Here is a 25,478-nt window from a genome sequence, read left to right on the forward strand (position 1 = left end):
AAGGCTAAACTCGGTAACTGCATTCGCTAGCTAAGTGAAAGTGAAGGAAATAGAAAAAAATGCTACGAAATATAGCTAGTTCTCTCTCTCTCTCCCTCTTGCTTCTCCTTCATTTTTAAATAAATACATTTCTTCAAAACTGTTGAAGAATTGTCTTTCTCCTTTAGTCAACTACTGACCACATGTTATGCACCGCAGTGCTAGCTAGCTGTTGTGTATACTTTCAGTACAAGGTTCATTCTCTGATTCTTTGATTGGGTGGACAACGTCAGTTCATGCTGCAAAAGCTCTGATACGTTGAAGGAGGTGAGAACCATAAGCCTCCTATGTTTTGTATTGAAGTCAATGTACTCAGAGGACAGAAGCTAGCTGTACTCTGGCTACACCGTGGTGCTACCCTACAGAGTGCTGCTGAGGCTACTGTAGGCCTTCATTGCAAAAACAGTGTGTTTTAATCAATTATTTGGTGTCGTGAATATATTTAGTATAGTTTTTCTAAAAAGGATAACTTTTTAATGTTTCACTATTTAAATGTTTATGAAATTCATTGAGGAGGATGGTACTCCACTGTTTCACAGCTATTGTTGTTGCAGTTGGCACAATAACTTTAATGTGTGACACAGATTCACTAGATTCTATCCTATAGGTTCTTAGATCTGATCGGATTTTCTTTTGGATTCTAATAGGATTTATTTTCTTCTTGGAATCCCTTCATGCTAGTCTTTACTATACTTTGTAGGTCTGCATAGCAGGTATGGTCTGTGCACCTCTGAAGTGCTGGGTGTGTGACCCTACCGACTGTGCCAATGCAGCAGTTTCAATGACCAGCTCAGTTTTTAGTATGCTGTTGAATGTGAGGTAGTATAACAGTTTAAGATGTGTGTGTGTGTGACATCCTTGTCAAGCAGCTGGGCGCTTTCTACTTTTGGGGACTGAAAAAACTCCTATCCATCCATCTCTGCAGCTGCAGCACTATACTAATACACCCACACACAGTCTTATTCACAGCATGGCTACACTCTGTACTCACCGATGTACTACTGTGTCTAAGCTAGTAAGCTTCGCTACACTTGGTCTTCACACACACAGCCTTTGTCTAAGTGCACCCGTTTATGCAGTCCGAGGGTGGTCTTTGTCAGTGTCTAGTCCTCTCATTTCTCTGAAGGTGGTCACCATCATCCATTACTGATATATCATGTACAATAACCAGACAGACCTGAGGCCTGGGAGCTATGATGCAGCGCGGCATACATCCATCAGCTCTGTTTATTTCTCTCAATCTGCCTTGAAATCAGTCTGTCTGCTCGTCAGACATGCAGAGAGAGAGAGCGAGAGAGAGCGAGAGAGAGAGAGCGAGAGAGAGCGAGAGAGAGAGAGCGAGAGGAGAGAGAGAGCGAGAGAGAGAGAGCGAGAGGAGAGAGAGAGCGAGAGGAGAGAGAGAGCGAGCGATAGAGAGAGAGAGGAGAGAGAGCGATAGAGAGAGAGCGATAGAGAGAGAGAGGAGGAGAGAGAGAGAGAGAGAGAGAGAGAGAGAGAGAAAGGAGAGGGACAGATAGAGGAGAGAGAGAGAGATAGAGGAGAGAGAGAGCGAGACGGGACTACTACATTACTCTTGTTAAGTGTGCAACAGCTCATTGATCAGCCCCTACCTACCTATCACCTCTTTGCATTGAGGGGGTCCTTTCCCGTAATCCATAATAACATCTCAGACCAGGACGGCTTGCTGCATGAGCCCTCAATGGGAAACACTGGGGGCGATCAATACCCATACATTGTGTAACCATATTGACTCGGAGAGGGTGAGAGAGAGAGAGGAGTTTATTGACATCCTCGTCATCCTCCCCGTTTACATTATGGATCTCTCTCTCTCTCTCTCTGTAGCTGCATCTGCTTATCAGGACATTGAGTCGAGCGCTGAGCCCCTCCCGTCGCTGCTGTCAGCGAAAAGGCCGACAGGCAGTCTTCGTTTCCATCCTCAAGGACGCCATGACGCTGGCTGGCAGTTGTTGTGAGGGCTATTGACGTAGAGCCATCAAATCGGAACCCTTCGAGAGGGGCCGCCGCTTCTTCCGCAGGGCTGGTGAGCCGTCTGCGTCTAGCCCACGGGTGTGGTGAAAAGGGGAATTTGGGTGGTGGGAGCTCATGTTAACCTCTGCATATGAGGGATATCGCCTTGTCGCTTATTTATGCTCCACTGCTCCCCTCCACATCCCCACAACTCAACCAGATTGTCTCTTTGTGCCCAGATAGTAGGGGTTTTCTTCCTCTTTGTAGACGTATTGCTCAGACGGACATATTTGTCTCTCTCCGTCTGCTTTCCCATTTGTCTTTGTTTTTCTGTTTCTGTCTCTCTTTTTTTCGCAGTTTCTCTGACAAAATGACGGCCAGTCAGTCAACTCTCTCCCCAAAGTTAACAGGTCAACCATTCTGATCCTAATTAGGCTATTTAAATGTATTATAAATTCTTCCCAGCAGGGAGGAAGCAGGATGAAGACTCAGTTTGAAGTTATATTGAGAATAAGTTATATAAGAATAAGCACTAATAGTGAAGGCAGTAATCAGAGCTGACAGAGTTAGACATACTCATACTGTTACAAAAGTACAGAAGTTCAAAAGTCATGACGGTTGTTGTGGGAGTTCTTGTACTGTAGAGATGTTGCCTTTGATGAATCGTCTTCTGCGTACTGTACATACTGTTGTAGAGAGCAATGAATAGGCCTCTATCCATTTATCATTGACAGTGCTTTACCCGCATAGTACAAAGCGATGCTGGTTTGACTCAAAGCCTCCTCCTCGCTCTGCATTTGCCTTGAGAGAGGCCTCTTTTGTAACTAGCTTGATGGTTAAAAGCTGCTTGATTCAATGGGCTCCCACCCTGACACAGTTCTGGGCATTCCTGCATTGATTCTGCCATTCAGACTGCCAGATGTACAGTTCAACATGCTTCTGAGGAATAACAGGGAGAACGGAGGAAGGACGCGTAGCATACTGAATTGACATTCACAAGTTGTTATTTTAAAGCCAATAAGACTGTTGTTTTTAGTTTAAAGATGCTGATCCATAAAAACAAGCATTCAATGTATTTCTGAAGTGTAAAATGTTAGAATTTCTGATGAACTAACAAGTAGCTTAAGCTTTAATTGTAACAGTGTTGACAGATGTTCTGAACATACACTGTGATATGGAGGGCTGAAGGTTTTTGGTCATATTGTTGTGGTTGAACCATGGGGGTCAGAGTTCAAAGAATCATTGAGTACAGACACACATATTAAGGACTAGGAAATCAGGGTGTCTGATGTAAACAAAGCAGAGTAGCCATTGTGTGACCATGTGCTGGCCTCCAAGCTAGTGAGTTCATTTCTAATCCCGCCACTTGATTCCAGGTGAAATGTTTCCACCGTTACAGCTCGTGCTTTTTGCCATAATGGCATCCTAGTGTGTGTGTGTGTGTGTGTGTGTGTGTGTGTGTGTGTGTGTGTGTGTGTGTGTGTGTGTGTGTGTGTGTGTGTGTGTGTGTGTGTGTGTGTGTGTGTGTGTGTGTGCGAGAGAGAAAGAGAGTGTGTGTTCCTCAACCCTCACAAATGTGTTGACCTGTTACCATGGCAAGGCACATAAAGAGTTCTCGTAGAGTACCTTGTTAGTGTCCATTGTTGACCTAGGACAAAAAGTACTTTTCCTCTTTCCCAAATGTTTTCGTCATTAAATAGTGCTAAATTGGTAGATGTGGGAAAACGTTTTTTTTTGTTGCTCAGAATTGCACAGATTGACTGAGGTGGTGGCCAATGTGAAAGTCATAGCCATAAGCCAGTAAAGCCACAATATGGGCAAAGTACTATAGCTAGGTCATTATGCATTCGTCTGTTTAATTTTCAGCATAGTGGCAGCAGGGGGAGGCTGGGGAAGGCCAGGCCAGGAGAGGCTGTAGATGTTGGGCTCTAAATTTCAACAAATTGGCCGTTGTGTTGTGGGAGCTGGAGGGATCTGGAGGCCTGCTCATGGGACGTCAGTGTTGCTGCATGTCAGATCCACTAAATTAGCCAGACCGCTAATTACCTCCCTGAGAAGACAGGCAGAGAGAGCTTTCAGAAGGTTTTCTTGTTTTTCCCATCAACATCGCCACCCCTGTGGGTTGAAGTCTGAAGAGTTTGTTCCCCGAATCCCCCATTCATTTGCATCTTTGCCTCCCTCATCTGCTTTTCACTCGCTTCCTGTAATAGGCAAACAAATAATGTCTCTGTGTGTTAATCTACTGCATCATCACTTGACCAAGGTTACAGTGAGGAAGCTGGTGGAGGGAGGACGGCTCATTGTAATGGCCAGAATGGAACAAAGGGAAAGGCAGCAAGCACATGGAAACGTCCACTGTAATGTTCCACTGTTGAATAGGGTGTTCATATTAGGACATCCGCCGGCTATCCTAATATGGACACCATAATTGCTCTCTTTCCCATGGTGTGGTTGGCCTTGTCCTCAGTGGACTGACTTTTCCCCTAGTGTACAGGGAATTGTTGTTGAGGCCCAAACATCTGGGGAATTGAGATTAAAGCATCGATAAGGCTCCTGTCTGTGTCAAATTCGGGAGTGGGAGCTGAAAGGTCGCGTCCAGCGCCTCACGCCACAGACAACACCTGCGTCGGTATCGTCAGAACGCCTCTAATGCGAATGCGATGACAGGTCACCCGTCCGCTCGGCTCGGAGCGGCAGCTGCAGGTGCAGGTGCAGGGGAACAGTGTTTGGACAAGGCTGGCTCACGTCGGCCCACAGCGCAGCCCTTTCGTTTGATCCTTCAGCTAGCTTACTCTAGCTCTCTCTCTCTCTCTCTCTCTCTCACTCTGTCTCTCTCATCTCTACAGTTCCCTTCTACACAGAGATACCGATCTCGCTGACACGCACAAAAAAAAACTAAAAGGGGACGGACACAGTAAAGACCCCCCCAATCCCTGGCCGAAAGAGCCACCCGTTTCTCAGGAGAAACCGCTCGCTAAGGGCTTTTTCTTCTCCTTTGTTTTTCTTTCATTCCAGCCCTCGGTGGCTCTGTCTTTCCTCTGACTTTGTATATGGTTTGAAACTCACCTGCTGTAGGAGCATTGTGAGAACATGAACTTTAGAGAGTTGTTCTGAGAACTACGTATCACACAGAAAACCTAACTTGTCAGGGCAATTATGTCTTGGTGCTGCTGGGATTATCTACATTATTTAGATATGGGACTATATCCAGGAGTTGAGATCACATGAAAAGTCAATTGATAAGCTGCAATTAGCCAATCCTGGCCGTTGCCTCTTGTGTGTGCGGACAGTCCATTCATATTTTGAGGCTACTTCCTGGGTGACTGTATGGGATCTGATATTAAATAACAGACGTGATGAATGGCTATGTTACCCCCATCGGTGTGAATGTGATATTTCTCCCTAAGTGACTTGCAATGTTTCTGTCCATTCGCATTTCTCTCATTGCATATAGTGTAGCTGCTAGTATGAGCACATGGATAGACTCCCCCCTGTGGTCACTCAGAGAACAACACACACTCTCACGTTCTCATCCAAACACTGGAGCCCGATGAGAAGCCTTTACCGGTTGCCGAGTGGGAAAAAAAGCATAAAGATGAAAAGTTGGAACGGGCAGAAAAGCTGTTCTAAGGAAATAACAGGATTGTATAGGAGGGAACGGGAATGCCTTGCAGAAATGAGCTTTGGCTGACAGAGCACTGAAACAATACCGTATCGACGCAATTTACGAGAGCGATTACTCTGATTATTATTTCAACAATACCCAGCTATGCTCTTTCAAGGGCTGCCAGTGGGGCTGAGGCTGGGAGAAGGAAGGGCCTTGCCAAGACTAAGTGTCTGGGAGTTTCACAGGGCGCTCCACGGGAGGGGGAGGGAGGGAGGGAGGGGGGAGGGGGGAGGGAGGGAGGGAGGGAGGGAGGGAGGGAGGGAGGGAGGGAGGGGTCAGAAAAGAGAAAAGGAGACACACTTCAAAAGGGCTCGGGTTCTTCAGAAGGGTTACGGTTTCAGTCTTCCTGACGTTGGTTTCTGTTTTCACTAAACCCCTCTCTCTTGGTCTCTCTCTGTCTCCCTCTCTCTCTCTCTTTCTCTCTCTCTCTCTCTGCAGCCCCCAATGAGCCTTTACTGTGCAAATTCGCTGACGGAGGGCAGAAGAAACGCCAGAGCCAGAGCAAGTACCCGCAGAACGGGCGGCCATGGCACAGGGAAGGCGAGGTAAGCCACTGGCTCATTACAGCCGCCATTTTGGTTCCATAGGTACAGCCATCCGGCAGTTACCATTAACCCTCCATTACATACCACCTACTCATGGCACTGGAATGACGTTTGGTTAAAAAAAGTGGGCATTTAACCTCTGAGGTAATGGCAGTCTTAAAAAGGGGTCATTTAGGTCCCCTTCCAAAGCTCTTTTAGGATTCCAAAACATCTGGGTCCATGTAAACCAAGACAGGCTGTCTCCCATGTTTAAGGTTGGCGCTGGTAGTGAATAAAAGCACTTTAAGTATCGATCCAAACCTTCAAAATAAGAGTTGACATGTAAATTGCATTTGAAGGTTGTATGAGTCTGCTGTCTAGGCTACCAAACATTAGTGTTCCCCTCATGGTTCATAGTGGTTCAGGCCTATAAATTGGATACCTAACATATTCAGCAGTTACAGCCTACACGGGGAAGGGCAGTCGGAGGGTTTTTCATGCGGGTCTACACCACTACGGATAATGTGAACTTGCAGGGGCTGACAGTTGTGCTGAAGCTGCACGGTAGAAAGGAAAGGAAAATATATCGGCTCTCTGTTGAGATGGGCCTGACTGTGTGTCCTTCAGGACACGTAACATGCTCTCAGTCTGTCTGCTTGTAGGTTGTGTGTGTGTGAAGTTTATGTGTGCTTTGCAAGCATATATGTTTGTGTGTGTGTGTGAGCGTCCATCACAGACTCAGCAGCCCAAACACCAAGCCTGGTGAGGCCTGTTTACCGTAACAGCCCGGTTGCTACAGAGCCTCACGCACTGACAGGGTCAGCTGATTACACTCGACGCACGGTGAGAGGGGTGTGTGTGCAGCATCTGGAAAGAGGAGAGAAGAAAGGAGAGAAGAAAGGAGGCAGCATCACTAGAGTAGACAGAACACACAACAACACTCTCTCTCATCTCTCTGTCCTGACCCCCTCTCCCCTACCTCTCTCTCATATCGCCTTCCTGACCCGCCCTCTCCTCCCTCATCTCTCCTTCCTGACCCCTCTCTCCACCCTCTCTCTCATCTCTCCTTCCTGACCCCTCTATCCTCCCTCTCTCTCATCTCTCCTTCCTGACCCCCTCTCTCCTCCCTCTCTCATCTCTCCTTCCTGACCCCCTCTCTCCTCCCTCTCTCTCATATCTCCTTCCTGACCCCCCCTCTCCTCCCTCATCTCTCCTTCCTGACCCATCTCTCCTCCCTCTCTCTCATCTCTGCTTCCTGACCCCTCCTCCCTCTCATCTCTCCCTCTCTCATCTCTCCTCCCTCTCTCATCTCTCCTCCCTCTCTCTCATCTCTCCTTCCTGACCCACTCTCTCCTCCCTCTCTTTCATATCTCCTTCCTGACCCCCTCTCCTCCCTCTCTCTCATCTCTCCTTCCTGACCCCCCTCTCCTCCCTCTCTCTCATATCTCCTTCCTGACCCCCCCCTCCTCCCTCTCTCCTCTCTCCTTCCTGACCCCCCCCTCCTCCCTCTCTCTCATATCTCCTTCCTGACCCCCCCTCTCTTCCCTCTCTCTCATCTCTCCTTCCTGACCCCCCCTCTCCTCCCGCTCTTTCATCTCTACTTCCTGAACCCCTCTCTCCTCCCTCTCTCATCTCTCCTTCCTGACCCCCCTCTCCTCCCTCTTTCATCTCTCCTACCTCTCTCATCTCTCCTCCCCCTCCTCCCTCTCTCATCTCTCCTCCCTCTCTCTCATCTCTCCTTCCTGACCCACTCTCTCCTCCCTCTCTCTCATATCTCCTTCCTGACCCCCCCTCTCCTCCCTCTCTCATCTCTCCTTCCTGACCCCACCACCTCCTCCCTCTCTCTCATATCTCCTTCCTGACCCCCCCTCTCCTCCCTCTCTCTCATCTCTCCTTCCTGACCCCCCCTCTCCTCCCTCTCTTTCATCTCTCCTTCCTGAACCCCTCTCTCCTCCCTCTCTCTCCTTCCTGACCCCCCTCTCCTCCCTCTCTCATCTCTCCTACCTCTCTCATCTCTCCTCCCCCTCCTCCCTCTCTCATCTCTCCTCCCTCTCTCTCATCTCTCCTCCCCCTCTCTCATCTCTTCTCCCTCTCCTCCTTCTCTCTCATCTCTCCTCCCTCTCCTACCTCTCTGTCATCTCCCCTACCTCTCTCATCTCTCCTCCCTCTCTCTCATCTTTCCTACCTCACCTCCCCACACAGTAACAGTCCTTAGATTAAACTGCTTGCATTGCGCCCAACTACATCTCACATGCAGATTAACGACATGATTTGTGTGTTTATCTCTGCAAAAAGGCCCTCCCGTAGCCTCAGGCTCATCAGATTGGATGAGTCTTACATCTCTCCTCCCTTGTCTCCCCCATTTCCTCCCTCCCTCCTTTCTTCGCCTTGCTATGGTTAAGGACATGATTGAGAGGCTGGTGGAGGCGTCTGTGTGTGTGAGAGAGTGCTTGCACATACGTACATATGCACGTGTGTGTTTGCACACATTTGTTCGTACCTTTGTGTGTGTGTGTGTGTGTGTGTGTGTGTGTGTGTGTGTGTGTGTGTGTGTGTGTGTGTGTGTGTGTGTGTGTGTGTGTGTGTGTGGTGTGCGTGTGTGTGTGTGTGTGCGATGCCCCACAGTCACTGATCAGCAGCACAGCCAGGGTCTGGAGATAGGCATCACATGTGAGTCTGTTTATCAGACGCTCTCCGGTCCTTCACCAAGGGCCTCCCGTTCCGTGGCCAGATGAAGAGGGCCGCCCAGCGCACGCCATTTGCTACGTTCTCCATCGATCCCCCTTTTGAAGTCAGCCAAACTCCCAGAACACATCAGGGGTCTAGTAGAGCAGCAAGCAACCACATTGTGGCGTGATTAGTCAGTAGTAGAAAAGAGGTCAGAAGTCTGTTTTCATCTAAGTGACTATGAGGCATGCGAATGCTCTCTCAAGCGTGTCACATCTTTCAAATGATGTGCGCTTACACACACACACACACACACACACACACACACACACACACACACACACACACATGACATACACTCAAATACACACACCATAAATGATTAAATCGTTAACACACACACAAGTAGTCTCACAAAGTCACACTAGCTCAAGTGCTTTCTCTTGGGGAAAGTGTTCATATGCGAAAAACCACGGGGTTCTCCCCTGTGTGAAAGGAAGCCTGACAGATGTTTTTGAGAGAGAGGGTGGGTGTGTGTCTGTGAGTATGTGTGTGTGTCCTACAGCTGGACACCATGGATGGCTGGGGTTTCCTGTGGAAGTCCAGTACAGGCATTCTTCCAGCTGTCGGGGGGGGCCATCCTCAAACTACCCCTTTTACTGGGATCTCTTTCTGTCACACCCACATACTGTAGTACAGTATACACAGACACTCTCACACTTCCTCCCGCTTTCTCTCATTCACATGCTCCAACTTCCTGTCCTAGACATACACTGAGCGAACAAAACATTAGGAACACCTGCTCTTTCCATGACATAGACTGACCAGATGAATCCAGATTAAACCTATGATCCCTTATTGATGTCACTTGTTAAATCCACTTCAATCAAGTGTAGATGAAGGGGAGGAAACAGGTTAAAGAAGGATGCTTAGGCTTTGAGACAATTGAGACATGGATTGTGTATGTGTGTCATTCAGAGGTTGAATGGGCAAGACAAAAGATGTAAGTGCCTTTAACAGGGTATGGTAGTAGGTGCCAGGCGCACCGCTTTGTGACAAGAACTGCAACGCTGTTGGGTTTTTCACGCAGTTTCCTGTGTGTATCAGTAATGGTCTACCACCCAAAGGAAATCCAGCAAATTTGACACAACTGTGGGAAGCATTGGAGTCAACATGGGCCAGCATCCCTGTGGAACGCTTTCCACACCTTGTGAAGTCCATACCCGCCCTGACGAATTGAGGCTGTTCTGAGGGCGAAAGGGGGTGCAACTCAATATTAGGAAGGTGTTCCTAATATTTTGTACACGCAGTGTGTACTCTCACTTCTTCCTCACATACTCTCACTTTCTCTACTGTATACTGTCTCTTCTTCTCTTTTTGTATACTCTCTCTTTTTCTCTTTCTGTATACTCTCTCTTCTTCTCTTTCTGTATACTCTCTCCTCTTCTTCTTTCTGTATACTCTCTCTTCTTCTCTTTCTGTATACTCTCTCTTCTTCTCTTTCTGTATACTCTCTCTTCTCTTCTTTCTGTATACTCTCTCTTCTTCTCTTTCTGTATACTCTCTCTTCTTCTCTTTCTGTATACCTCTCTTCTTCTCTTTCTGTATACTCTCTCTTCTCTCTCTTTCTGTATACTCTCTCTTCTTCTCTTTCTGTATACTCTCTCTTCTTCTCTTTCTGTATACTCTCTCTTTTTCTCTTTCTGTATACTCTCTCTTCTTCTCTTTTTGTATACTCTCTCTTTTTCTCTTTCTGTATACTCTCTCTTCTTCTCTTTCTGTATACTCTCTCCTCTTCTTTTTCTGTATACTCTCTCTTCTTCTCTTTCTGTATACTCTCTCTTCTTCTCTTTCTGTATACTCTCTCTCTCTTCTTTCTGTATACTCTCTCTTCTTCTCTTTCTGTATACTCTCTCTTCTTCTCTTTCTGTATACTCTCTTCTTCTCTTTCTGTATACTCTCTCTTCTTCTCTTTCTGTATACTCTCTCTTCTTCTCTTTCTGTATACTCTCTCTTCTTCTCTTTCTGTATACTCTCTCTTCTTCTCTTTCTGTAAACTCTCTCTTCTCTTTCTGTATACTCTCTTCTCTTCTTTCTGTATACTCTCTCTTCTTCTCTTTCTGTATACTCTCTCTTCCTCTCTTTCTGTATACTCTCTCTTCTTCTCTTTCTGTAACTCTCTCTTCTCTTTCTGTAAACTCTCTCTTCTCTTTCTGTAAACTCTCTCTTCTCTTTCTGTATACTCTCTCTTCTTCTCTTTCTGTATACTCTCTCTTCTTCTCTTTCTGTATACTCTCTCTTCTTCTCTTTCTGTATACTCTCTCTTCTTCTCTTTCTGTAAACTCTCTCTTCTTCTCTTTCTGTATACTCTCTCCTCGTCATCTCACTTTCTTTTTCTCTTTCTTACACACTTTCTCTCTCGCGCACTCTCACGCTTTGTACCTGACTCGACAACAGCATGCATAATCAGTCATGGCCATGCAGCCGACCCTTATGGGGGATTGTCTGTGTGAGCCAGGCAGCCATGGTGTGGAATTCATTAACACATGGAAGCAAGGGCACCACGCACGGGACTTATCAGCCTCACCAGACAGCTGGCCATGTCTGGGATGGCCATTAGCACGTAGAGGCACACAGACGTAGACAAATACACACACAGACATTAAGCCACACACACAGATGTGCACACACAGACATGAACATACAGCCACACAGCGAAACATGGAGTGCATGCATACCGTGGTCCATATGCAGATGCATAAACTCAGACACAAACCAATGCACACACTTCCTGTCAGTGGCACATACAGGCATATACTCTATATGTACATGCATACACTCAAATGCACACACAGGCAGACACTCTCTCTCACTCTCTCCCCCCTCCCCCCCCACACACACACACACACACACACACACACACACACACACACACACACACACACACACACATACTCTCACACTCAAACACACTTCCTCCCCCCAACACTCAAACACACTCGCACGAAGGAACACCAACCAGGCCTACTGTTAAAAAAAATATATATATATATACAAATAATAATAATATGTTTATTATTTTCCAAATAGAGGCCGGGCCAGCGACGGAAGGGAGGCGGGACACAAACTTAACTCACACATAGAAAAATATTATAAATGGTAAATATTATAATGGTGCATATTATAAGAAGACAGCATTAAGTCATTACAAGCAGTGTAGTTAAACCAAAACTAAATGGCCTACTGAATGTTATGCTCCCGCACGCACACATCCGCAGTGGCCGTGTCACCCAGGGCTGATGCATCCGCTATGGGATTCATGTGGATCTCTGTTTCCGCTCACTCACGTGGGTGAGGTCCATCCCCTCTAGTTCCACTCACGTGGGTGAGGTCCATCCCCTCTAGAGGAATGAGGGAGAGAGGGGGATGGGAGAGAGAGAGAGGGGAAGACAGAGAGGTAGGGAGAGAGAGCGGGGAATAGAGAGATGAAGAGACTATGGGAGAGAGGGGGATGGAGAGAGAGGGGAAGAGAGAGAGGGGAAGAAGGAGACAAAGAGAGTATGGGAGAGAGGGGGGACAGAGAGAGAGGGAGAGAGAAAGAGAGGTAGGGAGAGAGAGATGAAGAGAGTATGGGAAAGAGGGGGGACAGAGAGAGGGGAAGAGAGAGAGGTAGGGAGAGAGAGGGGAAGAGAGAGAGGTAGGGAGAGAGGGGGATGGAGAGAGGAAGAGAGTATGGGAGAGAGGGGGGACAGAGAGAGGACAGGGGGACAGGGACAGGGGGAGAAAAAAAGTGTGCTGATGAAATCTGAAACCTCGGCAGCCTCCTGTGTTAAAGAAATGGGATTAGGCTGGGAGAGAAGGCTTCTGGGAATGCAGATGACTGATTGCAGGGAGAGAGAGAGAGGGGAAGAAAACGAGAGAGAGGGAGAAAGAGGAAGAGAGACACGGGCCTCACACACTTTCATGCATACGCTCACTGTCGTTCCTCTCTTCTTTCTCTCTGTCTCGCTCCCTCTCTCTCTCTCTCAAAGCTGGCATCGATCGTTGTCCCACATGCATAAAGTGTATTGAAATCCCGTTTTGTTTTCTCTCTCAAATCCTGTCCATTATGGTGACTTGAAATTCAAGGTATAACCTGTAATATGTCTCTCTTGTGTTGCAGACTGGTATGCAGTTAACATATGATCCTGCTGCTATGCAGAACGGGTAAGAGTCAGTCCATACATCCCTGGCACCTTCCATCCCTCTGAGCAATCTATACAACTAGTTCAATATGATTGTCATATCTCTTCATTAATGTAGTGTGTGCACTTTGTTACTATTGGATTAAAACAATCTATAAAATGGAGTGATGCTAGGTCTCAGGTGTTAGTGCGTGCGTGTATTTCATGCCTGGTTGCCTGCATGTGTGCCTGTCCCTTTGTCTGTGACTAAGTGTGTGTGTGTGGTGTGTGCGTGTGTGTGTGTGTGTGTGTGTGTGCCCTCGGTGCCTGTGTACTAAGGGGTGCCATGGAAATGAATGGCCTAGCAAAGTGTTCTATTTTTCCCTGTGTACTGTAACAGGAAGGGAAGGAGAGCTTTGAGTTCCATCCTCTCTCAACGTGTCCTCAGTCTGTGACAGGAAGCTTCTCTCTCACTCCCTGCTTCTCCCAGCTTCCTGAAGCGTTTATCTCAATGACTCTGGAATAAGACTGGATGAATGAATAGAATCTCATTAGATAGAGTCCTGGGCATTTTAGAACCATAATAGTAAGCTGTGATTATGAGGCTTGAAAGAAATAAAAGAAAATAGCACAGTGACCATGTAGTACACATACACCACATGACCAAAAGTATGTGGACACCTGCTCGTCGAACATCTCATTCCAAAATCATGGGCATTAATATGGAGTTGGTCCCCCCTTTGCTGCTATAACAGCCTCCACTCTTCTGGGAAGGCTTTCCACTAGATGTTGGAACATTGCTGTGCTTCCATTTAGCCACAAGAGCATTAGTGACATTGGGCAATTAGGCCTGGCTCGCAGTCGGTGTTCTAATTCATCCCAAAGGTGTTCAATGAGGTGTTCAAAGCAGAGAATCGTCTAGAATGTCATTGAATGTTGTAGAATTAAGATTCCCCTTCACTGGAACTAAGTGGCCTGGCTCGAACCATGAAAAACAGCCACAGACCATTATTCCTTCTCCGCCAAACTTTACAGCTGGCACTATGCATCGGGGCAGGTAGCGTTCTCCTGGCATCCACCAAACCTAGATTCATCCGTCGGACTGCCTAATGGAGAAGCGTGATTCATCACTCCAGAGAATGTGTTTCCACTGCTCCAGAGTTCAAAGGCAGCGAGTTTTACACCACTCCAGCCAACGCTTGGCATTGCGCATGGTGATTTTAGACTTGTGTGCGGCAGCTTGGCCATGGAAACGCATTTCATGAAGCTCCCGATGAACAGTTCTTGTGCTAACGTTGCTTCCAGTGGCAGTTTGGAACTCGGTAGTGAGTGTTGCAACCGAGGACAAACGTTTTTTACACACTACGCGCTTCAGCGCTCGGCGGTCCCATTCTGTGTGCTTTTGTGGCCTACCACTTCGCGGCTGAGCCGTTGTTGCTCCTAGACATTTCCACTTCACAATAACAGCACTTACAGTTGACCGGAGCAGCTCTAACAGGGCAGAAATTTGACAAACTGACTTGTTGGAAAGGTGGCATCCTATGACATTGCCACGTTGAAAGTCATTGACCACATACTTTTGTATATATATTGTATATGGAGAATATATCTCTGCAGTATGTTGGGATTACTTCAAGGCTTTTAGTCTGTGACAATAGTAAAAGCCCAACGCTTTTATTATTTTTTTAAATAATCAAATCTCAAGCAAGAATTTTGCTAGGACTGTCTGGGACTGGTCTAAGTGAGGGGCCTAATTGGACTAGCGAAATGGAAGGACTATACAGTGGGGCAAAAAAGTATTTAGTCAGCCACCAATTGTGCAAGTTCTCCCACTTAAAAAGATGAGAGAGGCCTGTAATTTTCATCATAGGTACACGTCAACTATGACAGACAAAATGAGAAAAGAAATCCAGAAAATCACATTGTAGGATTTTGAATGAATTTATTTGCAAATGATGTTGGAAAATAAGTATTTGGTCACCTACAAACAAGCAAGATTTCTGGCTCTCACAGACCTGTAACTTCTTCTTTAAGAGGCTCCTCTGTCCTCCACTCATTACCTGTATTAATGGCACTTGTTTGAACTTGTTATCAGTATAAAAGACACCTGTCCACAACCTCAAACAGTCACACTCCAAACTCCACTATGGCCAAGACCAAAGAGATGTCAAAGGACACCAGAAAAATAATTGTAGACCTGCAGCAGGCTGGGAAGACTGAATCTGCAAGAGGTAAGCAGCTTGGTTTGAAGAAATCAACTGTGGGAGCAATTATTAGGAAATGGAAGACATACAAGACCACTGATAATCTCCCTCGATCTGGGGCTCCACGCAAGATTTCACCCCGTGGGGTCAAAATGATCACAAGAACGGTGAGCAAAAATCCCAGAACCACACGGGGGGACCTAGTGAATGACCTGCAGAGAGCTGGGACCAAAGTAACAAAGCCTACCATCAGTAACACACTACGCCGCCAGGGACTCAAATCCTGCAGTGCCAGACGTGTCCCCCTGCTTAAGCCAGTACATGTCCAGGCCCGTCTGAAGTTTGCTAGAGAGCATTTGGATGATCCAGAAGAGGATTGGGAGAATGTCATATGGTCAGATGAAACCAAAATAGAACTTTTTGGTAAAAACTCAACTCGTCGTGTTTGGAGGACAAAGAATGCTGAGTTGCATCCAAAGAACACCATACCTACTGAGAAGCATGGGGGTGGAAACATCATGCTTTGGGGCTGTTTTTCTGCTAAGGGACCAGGACGACTGATCCGTGTAAAGGAAAGAATGAATGGGGCCATGTATCGTGAGATTTTGAGTGAAAACCTCCTTCCATCAGCAAGAGCATTGAAGATGAAACGTGGCTGGGTCTTTCAGCATGACAATGATCCCAAACACACCGCCCGGGCAACGAAGGAGTGGCTTCGTAAGAAGCATTTCAAGGTCCTGGAATGGCCTAGCCAGTCTCCAGATCTCAACCCCATAGAAAATCTTTGGAGGGCGTTGAGAGTCCGTGTTGCCCAGTGACAGCCCCAAAACATCACTGCTCTAGAGGAGATCTGCATGGAGGAATGGGCCAAAATACCAGCAACAGTGAGTGAAAACCTTGTGAAGACTTACAGAAAACGTTTGACCTGTGTCATTGCCAACAAAGGGTATATAACAAAGTATTGAGATAAACTTTTGTTATTGACCGAATACTTATTTTCCACCATAATTTGCAAATAAATTCATAAAAATCCTACAATGTGATTTTCTTTTCTCATTTTGTCTGTCATAGTTGAAGTGTACCTATGATGAAAATTACAGGCCTCTCTCATCTATTTAAGTGGGAGAACTTGCACAATTGGTGGCTGACTAAATACTTTTTTGCCCCACTGTAGAATCTGAAAATGAGCGGTTATTGGCAGAGATGTTTGAAACTTTTTTTATTATTGGTCTATTAACTTATACCGCCTGCTCTACCAACTGAGCTAGGAGGACCATTGAGAGTGGTATAAAACCAGCTAGCGGATAGAAATGACACCCAGGACTGTTGTAGATCTGAATCAACGTCACAACATGATGAAGTAGCCCACCACCTCTTTTCCCAAGAGCCCAACTCAACACTTTGGAATAGCCTTGTTTAAATGCATTGAGTTTTTCCAACACTGTGGATTGAAGTCAGCCAGCAGCCTAAACCAGTCAGCATAGTATAGCCTTAATACTCCAGGCTAGGGGCGGAAACACCCGACAACCCTTTTTTCATACGATGACAAAGCTCAATTTGATCTGATAAAACCAGACTTTTCAATTGTGAAGCCAGAAGGCGCTTCATGAAACTTTTATGCGCCCGACGGAACACAATATATTGCCTTGTGTTTGATTTGAAAGAAGACAATGACGAGCTATACCCTCACGTGGGAAGCTCTGTCTGCTCGGCCTCAAATACCGTCTGTGTGACTGAGGATCTGTGCATAGACTACGATGTGCGTGGGTGTGTGTCTTGTGTGTGTACGTGTGGATGTATCAAGGGACTTGAAAGGTATTTTAGTAGAGAGATTGTCTCTGTTGTATGGTCCATTCCGGTCCGTATGTGGACAAAGACAATCCTGGTCCTGGGGACCCAAAGGAGTGCACATTTTAGTTGTTTTCCCTAGCACTCAGACACCTGATTCAAATCATAAGCCTGATTATGAGTTCCTTTTTTGAATCAACTATGTTAGTCCTGCGGGCAGAAACAAAAATATGCACCTCTTTGTTAGAGGTTATTGCATAAAAAGCCTAAGGCATAAACACCCAAATATGCCCCCACATACTGGTGTCTATCTCTCTGTTAGTTAGTAGAAAATGTATGTAAATTGTCAGTCAGCTTTTTGAAACAGTAGTTCATTAACCAAACATAAGCCCTTAATAAACACTTAATAGGTCATTTAATAATCAGGATCATCCTGATATTTCAATGTAGACAGTTGTAATGCATGGAGACCTACGGTGCATTCGGAAAGTATTCAGACCCCTTCCCTTTTTCCAAATGTTGTTACATTACAGCCTTATTCTAAAATGTATTAAATATTTATTTTTTTAATCTCATCAATCTACACACAATACCCCATAATGACAAAGTGAAAAAGGTTTTTAGAATTTTTTGCAAATTTATTCTAAATAAAAAACAGAAATGCCTTATTTACATAACACTCGAAATTGAGCTCAGGTGCATCCTGTTTCCAAATTGATTGGACATGATATGGGAAGGTAAACACCTGTTTAAAGTTGAAGTCGGAAGTTTACATACACTTAGGTTGGAGTCATTAAAACTTGTTTTTCAACCACTCCACAAATTTCTTGTTAAAAAACTATAGTTTTGGCAAGTCGGTTAGGACATCTACTTTGTGCATGACACAAGTAATTTTTCCAACAATTGTTTACAGACAGATTATTTAACTTAGAATTACTGTATCACAATTCCAGTGGGTCAGAAGTTTACATACACTAACTTGACAGTGCATTTAAACACCTTGGAAAAATCCAGAAAATTATGTCATGGCTTTAGAAGCTTCTGATAGGCTAATTGACATCATTTGAGTCAATTGGAGGTGTACCTGTGGATGTATTTCAAGGCCTACCTTCAAACTCAGTGCCTCTTTGCTTGACATCATGGGAAAATAAAAAGAAATCAGCCAAGATCTCAGATAAAAAATTGTAGACCTCCACAAGTCTGGTTCATCCTTGGGAGCAATTTCCAAACACCTGAAGGTACCACATTCATCTGTACAAACAATAGTGCGCAAGTATAAACACCATGGGACCACGCAGCCGTCATACCGCTCAGGAAGGAGACACGTTCTGTCTCATAGAGATGAATGTACTTTGGTGCGAAAAGTGCAAATCAATCCCAGAACAACAGCAAAGGACCTAGTGAAGATGCTGGAGGAAACAGGTACAACAGTATCGAGTCCTATATTGACATAACCTGTAAGGCCGCTCAGCAAGGAAGAAGCCACTGCTCCAAAACAGCCATAAAAAAAGCCAGACTACAGTTTGCAACTGCACATGGGGACAAAGATCGTACTTTTTGGAGAAATGTCCCCTGGTCTGATGAAACAAAAATATAACTATTTGGCCATAATGACCATCGTAATGTTTGGAGGAAAAAGGGGGAGGCTTGCAAGCCGAAGAACACCATCCCAACCGTGAAGTACGGGGGTGGTAGCATCATGTTGTGGGGGTGCTTTGCTGCAGGAGGGACTGGTGGACTTCACAAAATAGATGGCATGATGAGGGAGGAAAATGATGTGGATATATTGAAGCAACATCTCAAGACATCAGTCAGGAAGTTAAAGCTTGGTTGCAAATGGGTCTTCCAAATGGACAATGACCCCAAGCATACTTCCAAAGTTGTGGCAAAATGGCTTAACCTGTTGGGTCTAGGGGGCAGCATTTGCACATCTGGATAAAAAAAATGTACCCGATTTAATCTGGTTACTAATCCTACCCAGTAACTAGAATATGCATATACTTATTATATATGGATAGAAAACACTCTAAAGTTTCCAAAACTGTTTGAATGGTGTCTGTGAGTATAACAGAACTCATTTGGCAGGCAAAACCCTGAGACATTTTCTGACAGGAAGTGGATACCTGATGTGTTGTATTGACTTTAAACCTATCCCATTGAAAAACACAGGGGTTTAGGAATATTTTGGCACTTCCTATTGCTTCCACTAGATGTCACCAGCCTTTACAAAGTGTTTTGAGTCTTCTGGAGGGAGATCTGACCGAACAAGAGCCATGGAACGGTGATGTCCCATTAGACACCTGGCGCGCTACTTCATGTTGGGTACCCTCGTTCCAATACGTTATAAAAGACTATGCATTCGTCCACCTTGAATATTATTCATGTTCTGGTTAAAAAAGGCCCTAATGATTTATGCTATACAACGTTTGACATGTTTGAACGAACGGAAATATATTTTTTCCCCTCGTTCATGACGAGAAGTCCGGCTGGCTTACATCATGTGCTAACGAGACGGAGATTTTTGGACATAAATGATGAGCTTTTTTGAACAAAACTACATTCGTTATGGACCTGTGATACCTGGAAGTGACATCTGATGAAGAGAATCAAAGGTAATGGATTATTTACATAGTATTTTCGATTTTAGATCTCCCCAACATGACGTCTAGTCTGTATTGCAACGCGTATTTTTCTGGGCGCAGTGCTCAGATTATTGCAAAGTGTGATTTCCCAGTAAGGTTATTTTTAAATCTGGCAAGTTGATTGCGTTCAAGAGATGTAAATCTATAATTCTTTAAATGACAATATAATATTTTACCAATGTTTTCTAATTTTAATTATTTAATTTGTGACGCTGACTTGACTGCCGGTTATTGGAGGGAAACGATTTCCTCAACATCAATGCCATAGTAAAACGCTGTTTTTGGATATAAATATGAACTTGATAGAACTAAAAATGCATGCATTGTCTAACATAATGTCCTAGGAGTGTCATCTGATGGAGATTGTAAAAGGTTAGTGCATCATTTTAGAGGTTAAGGACAACAAAGTCAAGGTATTGGAGTGTCCATCACGAAGCCCTGACCTCAATCCTACAGAAAATTTGTGGGCAGAATTAAAAAAGCGTTTGCGAGCAAGGAGGCTTCCAAACCTGACTCAGTTACACCAGCTCTGTCAGGAGGAATGGGCCAGAATTCACCCAACTTACCGTGGTAGCTTGTGGAAGGCCACCCAAAACGTTTGACCCAAGTTAAACAATTTAAAGGCAATGCTACCAAATACTAAATGTGTGTATGTAAACTTCTGACCCACTGGGAATGTGATAAAGAAATAAAAGCTGAAATAAATCATTCTCTCTACTATTATTCTGACATTTCACATTCTTAAAATAAAGTGGTGATCCTAACTGACCTAAAACAGGGATTTTTTTTACCAGAGTTCAATGTCAGGAATTGTGAAAAACTGAGTTTAAATATATTTAGCTAAGGTGTATGTAAACTTCCGACTTCCACAGTTGCCAGTGCATGTCAGTGCAAAAACCAAGCCATGAGGTTGAAGTAATTGTCCTTAGAGCTCTGAGACAGGATTATGTCGAGGCACAGATCTAGGGGAAGGGTACCAAAACATTTGTGCAGCATTTAAGGTTCCCAAGAACACAGTGGCCTCCATCATTCTTAAATGGAAGAAGTTTGGAACCACCAAGACTCTTCCTAGAGCTAGCCACCTGGCCAAACTGAGCAATCGGGGGAGAAGGGCCTTGGTCAGGGAGGTGACCAAGAACCCGATGGTTACTCTGACAGAGCTCCAGAGTTCCTCTGTGGAGATGGGAGAACCTTCCAGAACGACAACCATCTCTGCAGCACTCCACCAATCTGGTTATGGTAGATTGTCCAGATGGAAACCACTCCTCAGTAAAAGGCACATGACGGCCTGTTTGGATTTTGCCAAAACGGCACCTAAAGGACTCTCAGACCATGAGAAACAATATTCCCTGGTCTGATGAAACCAAGATTCAACACGTTGGCCTGAATGCCAAGCGTCACGTCTGGTGGAAACCAGGCACCATCCCTACAGTGAAGCATGGTGGTGGCAGCATCATGCTGTGGGGATGTTTTTCAGCGGCAGGGACTGGGAGACCGAGGGAAAGATGAACGGAGCAAAGTACAGAGAGATCCTTGATGAAAACCTGCTCCGCCGGACCTCAGACGGGGGAAGGTTCACCTTCCAACATGACAACGACCCTAAACACACAGCCAAGACAACGCAGTAGTGGCTTCGGGACAAGTCTCTGAATGTCCTTGGGTGTCCCCGCCAGAGCCGGGACTTGAACCCGATCAAACATCTCTGGAAAGACCTGAAAATAGCTGTGCAGTGACGCTCCCCATCCAACCTAACAGAGCTTGAGAGGAGAGAATGGGAGAAACTCCCCAAATACAGGTGTGCCAAGCTTGTAGCGTCATACTCAAGAAGACCCGAGACTGAAATCGCTGCCAAAGGTGCTTCAACAAAGTTCTGAGTAAAGGGTCTGAATACTTATGCAAATGTCATATTTCAGTTTTAGATTTTTTTTATACATTTACATAAACCTGTTTTTGCTTTGTCATTATAGGGTATTGTGTGTAGATTGATGAGGGGGAAAAACGATTTAATTAATTTTAGAATAAGGCTGTAATGTAATATGTGGAAAAAGTCAAGGGGTCTGAATACTTTCTGGATGCAGTGTATAGGGACATCCAATACCCGTGTCTGACCTCCCTTTCTCTGTTCTGTTTCCTCTCTCCCCTCAGGTTCTACTCCTCGCCTTACAGTATCGCCACCAACCGCATGATCGCACAGACATCCATTACGCCCTTCATCGCTGCTTCCCCCGTCTCCACATATCAGGTGGGTGATGTACTGGAGTGTAGCCAGAGGGAGATAGCCGTGGGGCAGCTGGGAACTGGCTGGGTAATGGGCAAGCTGGGGGGCTGGAAAACAGCAAGGGGCTCTCAGAGATTTGGAACTTCTGAGCTTTCCTCATTGGTTTGCCGACGATGCTGGACGACATCTGTTTTGTAGGCGGTAAACACAGCAGACGGAAAGGCTCAACAGAAAAAGAGCAGGAAAGAGACTGATGGAAAAGAGAGAAAAGCAACGTCCATTAGGAATTAGTGTTGGGAAAAACAAACACTTTCTCTTTTGCTTTCCTGACCCTGTTGTGCTTTTAAAGCTTTTTTAAGCTGTCATTCCTTCCACAGTCATTTGACATAATTTTCCTGCTAACTGAATTCCACACTTTGCATCCCAGTTGATCCCTGGAACCATGTGAAACGGAGCGTAACGTAAGGGTGAAAATTAACTGTGCGAAACGTCAATAGCGTTTCCATTGCTAAACGCCCACAATTTCACGGACCTCCAGATGTTTGACTGCAACAAGCAGAAGGGATGAGACACTGTTCAGTTCACCTACACTTTCCCCCAAGAGCACTCGCTGTTTATCATTAAGCCTTATTAGAATGCAGAAAGAGGGAGAGTGACAGGGAGAGAGAGAGATGGAATGATAGATAGTGAGAGAACAAGAAAGAGAGAGCGATGGAGAGAGAGATGGAAATAAAGAGAAAGATGGAGAGAGAGAACGAGAGAGAGTGAGAAAGACAGAGAGAGAAAGAGGGGGAAGGAATGAGAGAGTGGAGGGGGTTGGTTGGTGAAGGTTGGCATGCCCGCCTTTCAGAAGTGTCTGATTTAAACTCAGGTCCAGCACTGGGGGGAGAAGGGGGACGGGGCGTGGCGCTAATCCACGTTCTGAAAGCTTCCCAAATTGATTTATCAAAAACAATGGCCGGGCTTTTGAGGAATATTAATCCTCACAGTTTCAATATAGGCCACCACTGCTTCCTGTAATATTGCCCTTCAGCCAAGCAGCGCCAGGCAAGGTGAGTCCTCCATCTTCTGCTCAAGTACAAAGAGTAGAGCATGCAGGAACCAAAGCATATGAGACAAAGGAATCATTAGTGGCCACAATGTAAAACATTAATATGATTTCAGCCATTTGTGGTAGAAAATATTTTGCATGTTGTACACACATCTTTTTTATAATCTCTTATTATATAAAATCTGCCTAATGCAGAATATATTGTTTATTCAATTGTGTGTTTTACAGTTCCAATTGTATTTATTTACTGTATCTAGTAACAGTTTACAAATGTTCATTGTAAACTTTCTTTCTTCGGACTGTGTACTCTGGGAAAACATCTTGATTACTTTGTCACATGACAGTGGACAGTCCAGTCCTCTTCCTGGTCTAGCCATACAGTCTTCCCTGCTGTGTTCTGTCTGTCTTAACGGAAGCACAAGCTTAGAGCAGGGTCAGCCAGAGGTAGACACACATCGTCAGACCAGACCACTGGAAAACATAGTCAGTCACACAATGTACCAGCTTCTTATTAAGTCACCACTGCCAGTACTACTGCATCCATAATGAGAATTATAAAAAACAAATAAAAAAATACAATTACAAAAATCTCAGTCAAAACATAGAAAAACACAGTCTTGAAATGAAATGGAATGGAATTAGAATCTTGTTGATGTCGCATGGGAAAATTCTAAAGGTGGACGATTAGGGAACGAAGCCTTGTCTCGTCTCTGTTTTCTTCCTGTTGGTTGAGACCAAACATCGAGAGGAAGTAACAAACAAGCGTGGCTCTATGCTATTCAATAAAAAGAACATACTTGTTTAGGCATGCTCCAAATCATGGGCTTTAACGAGGTCAGAGGATTGGCATTCTTGTAAAAGATTAACATCTATTTGTCTTTGTTGAGTCCAATAATTTTCCCAAGGATCAATGGGTGGACTTGTTTGTCTAATGCTCCTCTCCGGTAAATCTAAATTGTCCGTTTATTCAACTGTGGCTTCTCTCACTGTCGATGGCAGGAATTCTGTTGAACTGAATGACCCACATGGTCCACTAGAGCAGGAGTTGTCTTTCTCTTTCAGGGTCAGTTTGTGGGTTCTTGTCATTTGATATTCGGGTTGCCGATGTCGAGCCAAGCACAGTTGAGCCATCTTGGCTTGTGGCGTAACACGCTGTGCCTAATTCTGCAAATTCAAGGCCTGTGTGTTTTAAACTGGCCAAGGCTCCATCTTACCTCAACGCGCCTGCACTTCCCAGGCATGGAAGAAAAACAGTAGGAAAGGAAAAGGCACAAGCATGCACTGGCGTGCAGAGAAATAGCGTGACAATGGAAAACCAGTTATTGCACACTGTTGATTGTAAGGGGAAAAGAGGTGGCATGGGTTATCTTAAGTCAATAATGATGTTTCATTTGATGTCTCCCTCATAGGTCCAGAGTACGTCATGGATGCCTCATCAACAATACGTTATGCAACCTACAGTAAGTGCATTACCATTCTCTGTCGTGATTTACTGTTTGTGCTCCAGCAGTCCCACATGGACCTTTGACCTTTTGGGTTAGAGGTCGACAGGAAGACAAAGATGCCTGATGTCTAGCTTCACTTGCGGTAGATTCATGGTGCCTTCGGATAACTCACCGGAAGAGTTAGAGCGCCTTTTAGAATCCTTATCTCAAGAGATGTTTACAACCTCTAAGGTACTTTTCAATATATTTCTGCGCTAATATGAGGCAGCGTTGTGATTGAAAAATTAGACTCTCCGTCTGGAAATTCACTTCAAACTTCTCCTGTGGCAAATCCATTTTCAGACCACCTTCGTAACTCACCGGTAAACTCATGCAGTGAACATCGCTGATAGCTAAATGATTGTTTTCCGATGATTCAAGACAGTAGTGGAACAATCTATAAAAGTTGATAGTCCCACTGTAAGTGTACAAACACATGTTTCTGGTTGGAAACACACGGAGTTTATGGGTCTTGGTGGACTGTAGTGTGACTCAGCAGCATTTAGCTAGCAGAGCAGAAACACCAGCTAGCCTGCTCAATCCATCTCAGCAACATACCAGGCCATCAGCGTCCAGTACTGCAATACTACTTACATCAGTCAGCCTTTCATGTTATATTACTAATATAACAATTATATGTTTATTTATTTGTATTTAATTTTGATTTAACCTTTATTTAACTAGGCATGTCAGTTAAGAACAAATTCTTATTTACAGTGATGGTCTACCAAAAGGCAAAAGGCCTCCTGCGTGACGGGGGATGGGATTACAAATAAATAAAAATAATAAGAAATATAGGACAAAACACACATCACAACAAGACAGACAACACTACATAAAGAGAAACCTAAGACAACAACATAGCATGACAGTAACACCACATGACAACACAACATGGTAGCAACACAACATGGTAGCAGCACAACATGGTAGCAGCACAAAACATGGTACAAACATTTTTGGACACAGACAACAGCACAAAGGGCAAGAAGGTAGAGACAACAATACATCACGCAAAGCAGCCACAACTGTCAGTAGGAATGTCCATGATTGAGTCTTTGAA

At 45.0% G+C, this 25,478-nt stretch overlaps 1 protein-coding gene across 2 annotated transcripts in view; it reads left to right on the forward strand.

Annotated features, from left to right (window-relative positions):
• LOC106588200 (RNA-binding motif, single-stranded-interacting protein 3) overlaps nucleotides 1–25,478 on the forward strand; it is a 249,000-nt gene that overhangs the window by 196,922 nt on the left and 26,600 nt on the right. For both annotated transcript variants that reach the window (XM_014176955.3, XM_082970317.1), the window contains 4 exons: nucleotides 6,113–6,219; nucleotides 13,028–13,071; nucleotides 21,808–21,904; nucleotides 24,341–24,391. In XM_014176955.3, the coding sequence (XP_014032430.1) occupies nucleotides 6,113–6,219; nucleotides 13,028–13,071; nucleotides 21,808–21,904; nucleotides 24,341–24,391 (299 nt within the window). The remainder of the gene's footprint in view (nucleotides 1–6,112; nucleotides 6,220–13,027; nucleotides 13,072–21,807; nucleotides 21,905–24,340; nucleotides 24,392–25,478) is intronic.

The sequence above is a fragment of the Salmo salar genome, chromosome 27, assembly GCF_965601325.2.
Source record: "Salmo salar chromosome 27, fSalSal1, whole genome shotgun sequence".
Lineage (NCBI taxonomy): Eukaryota > Metazoa > Chordata > Actinopteri > Salmoniformes > Salmonidae > Salmo > Salmo salar.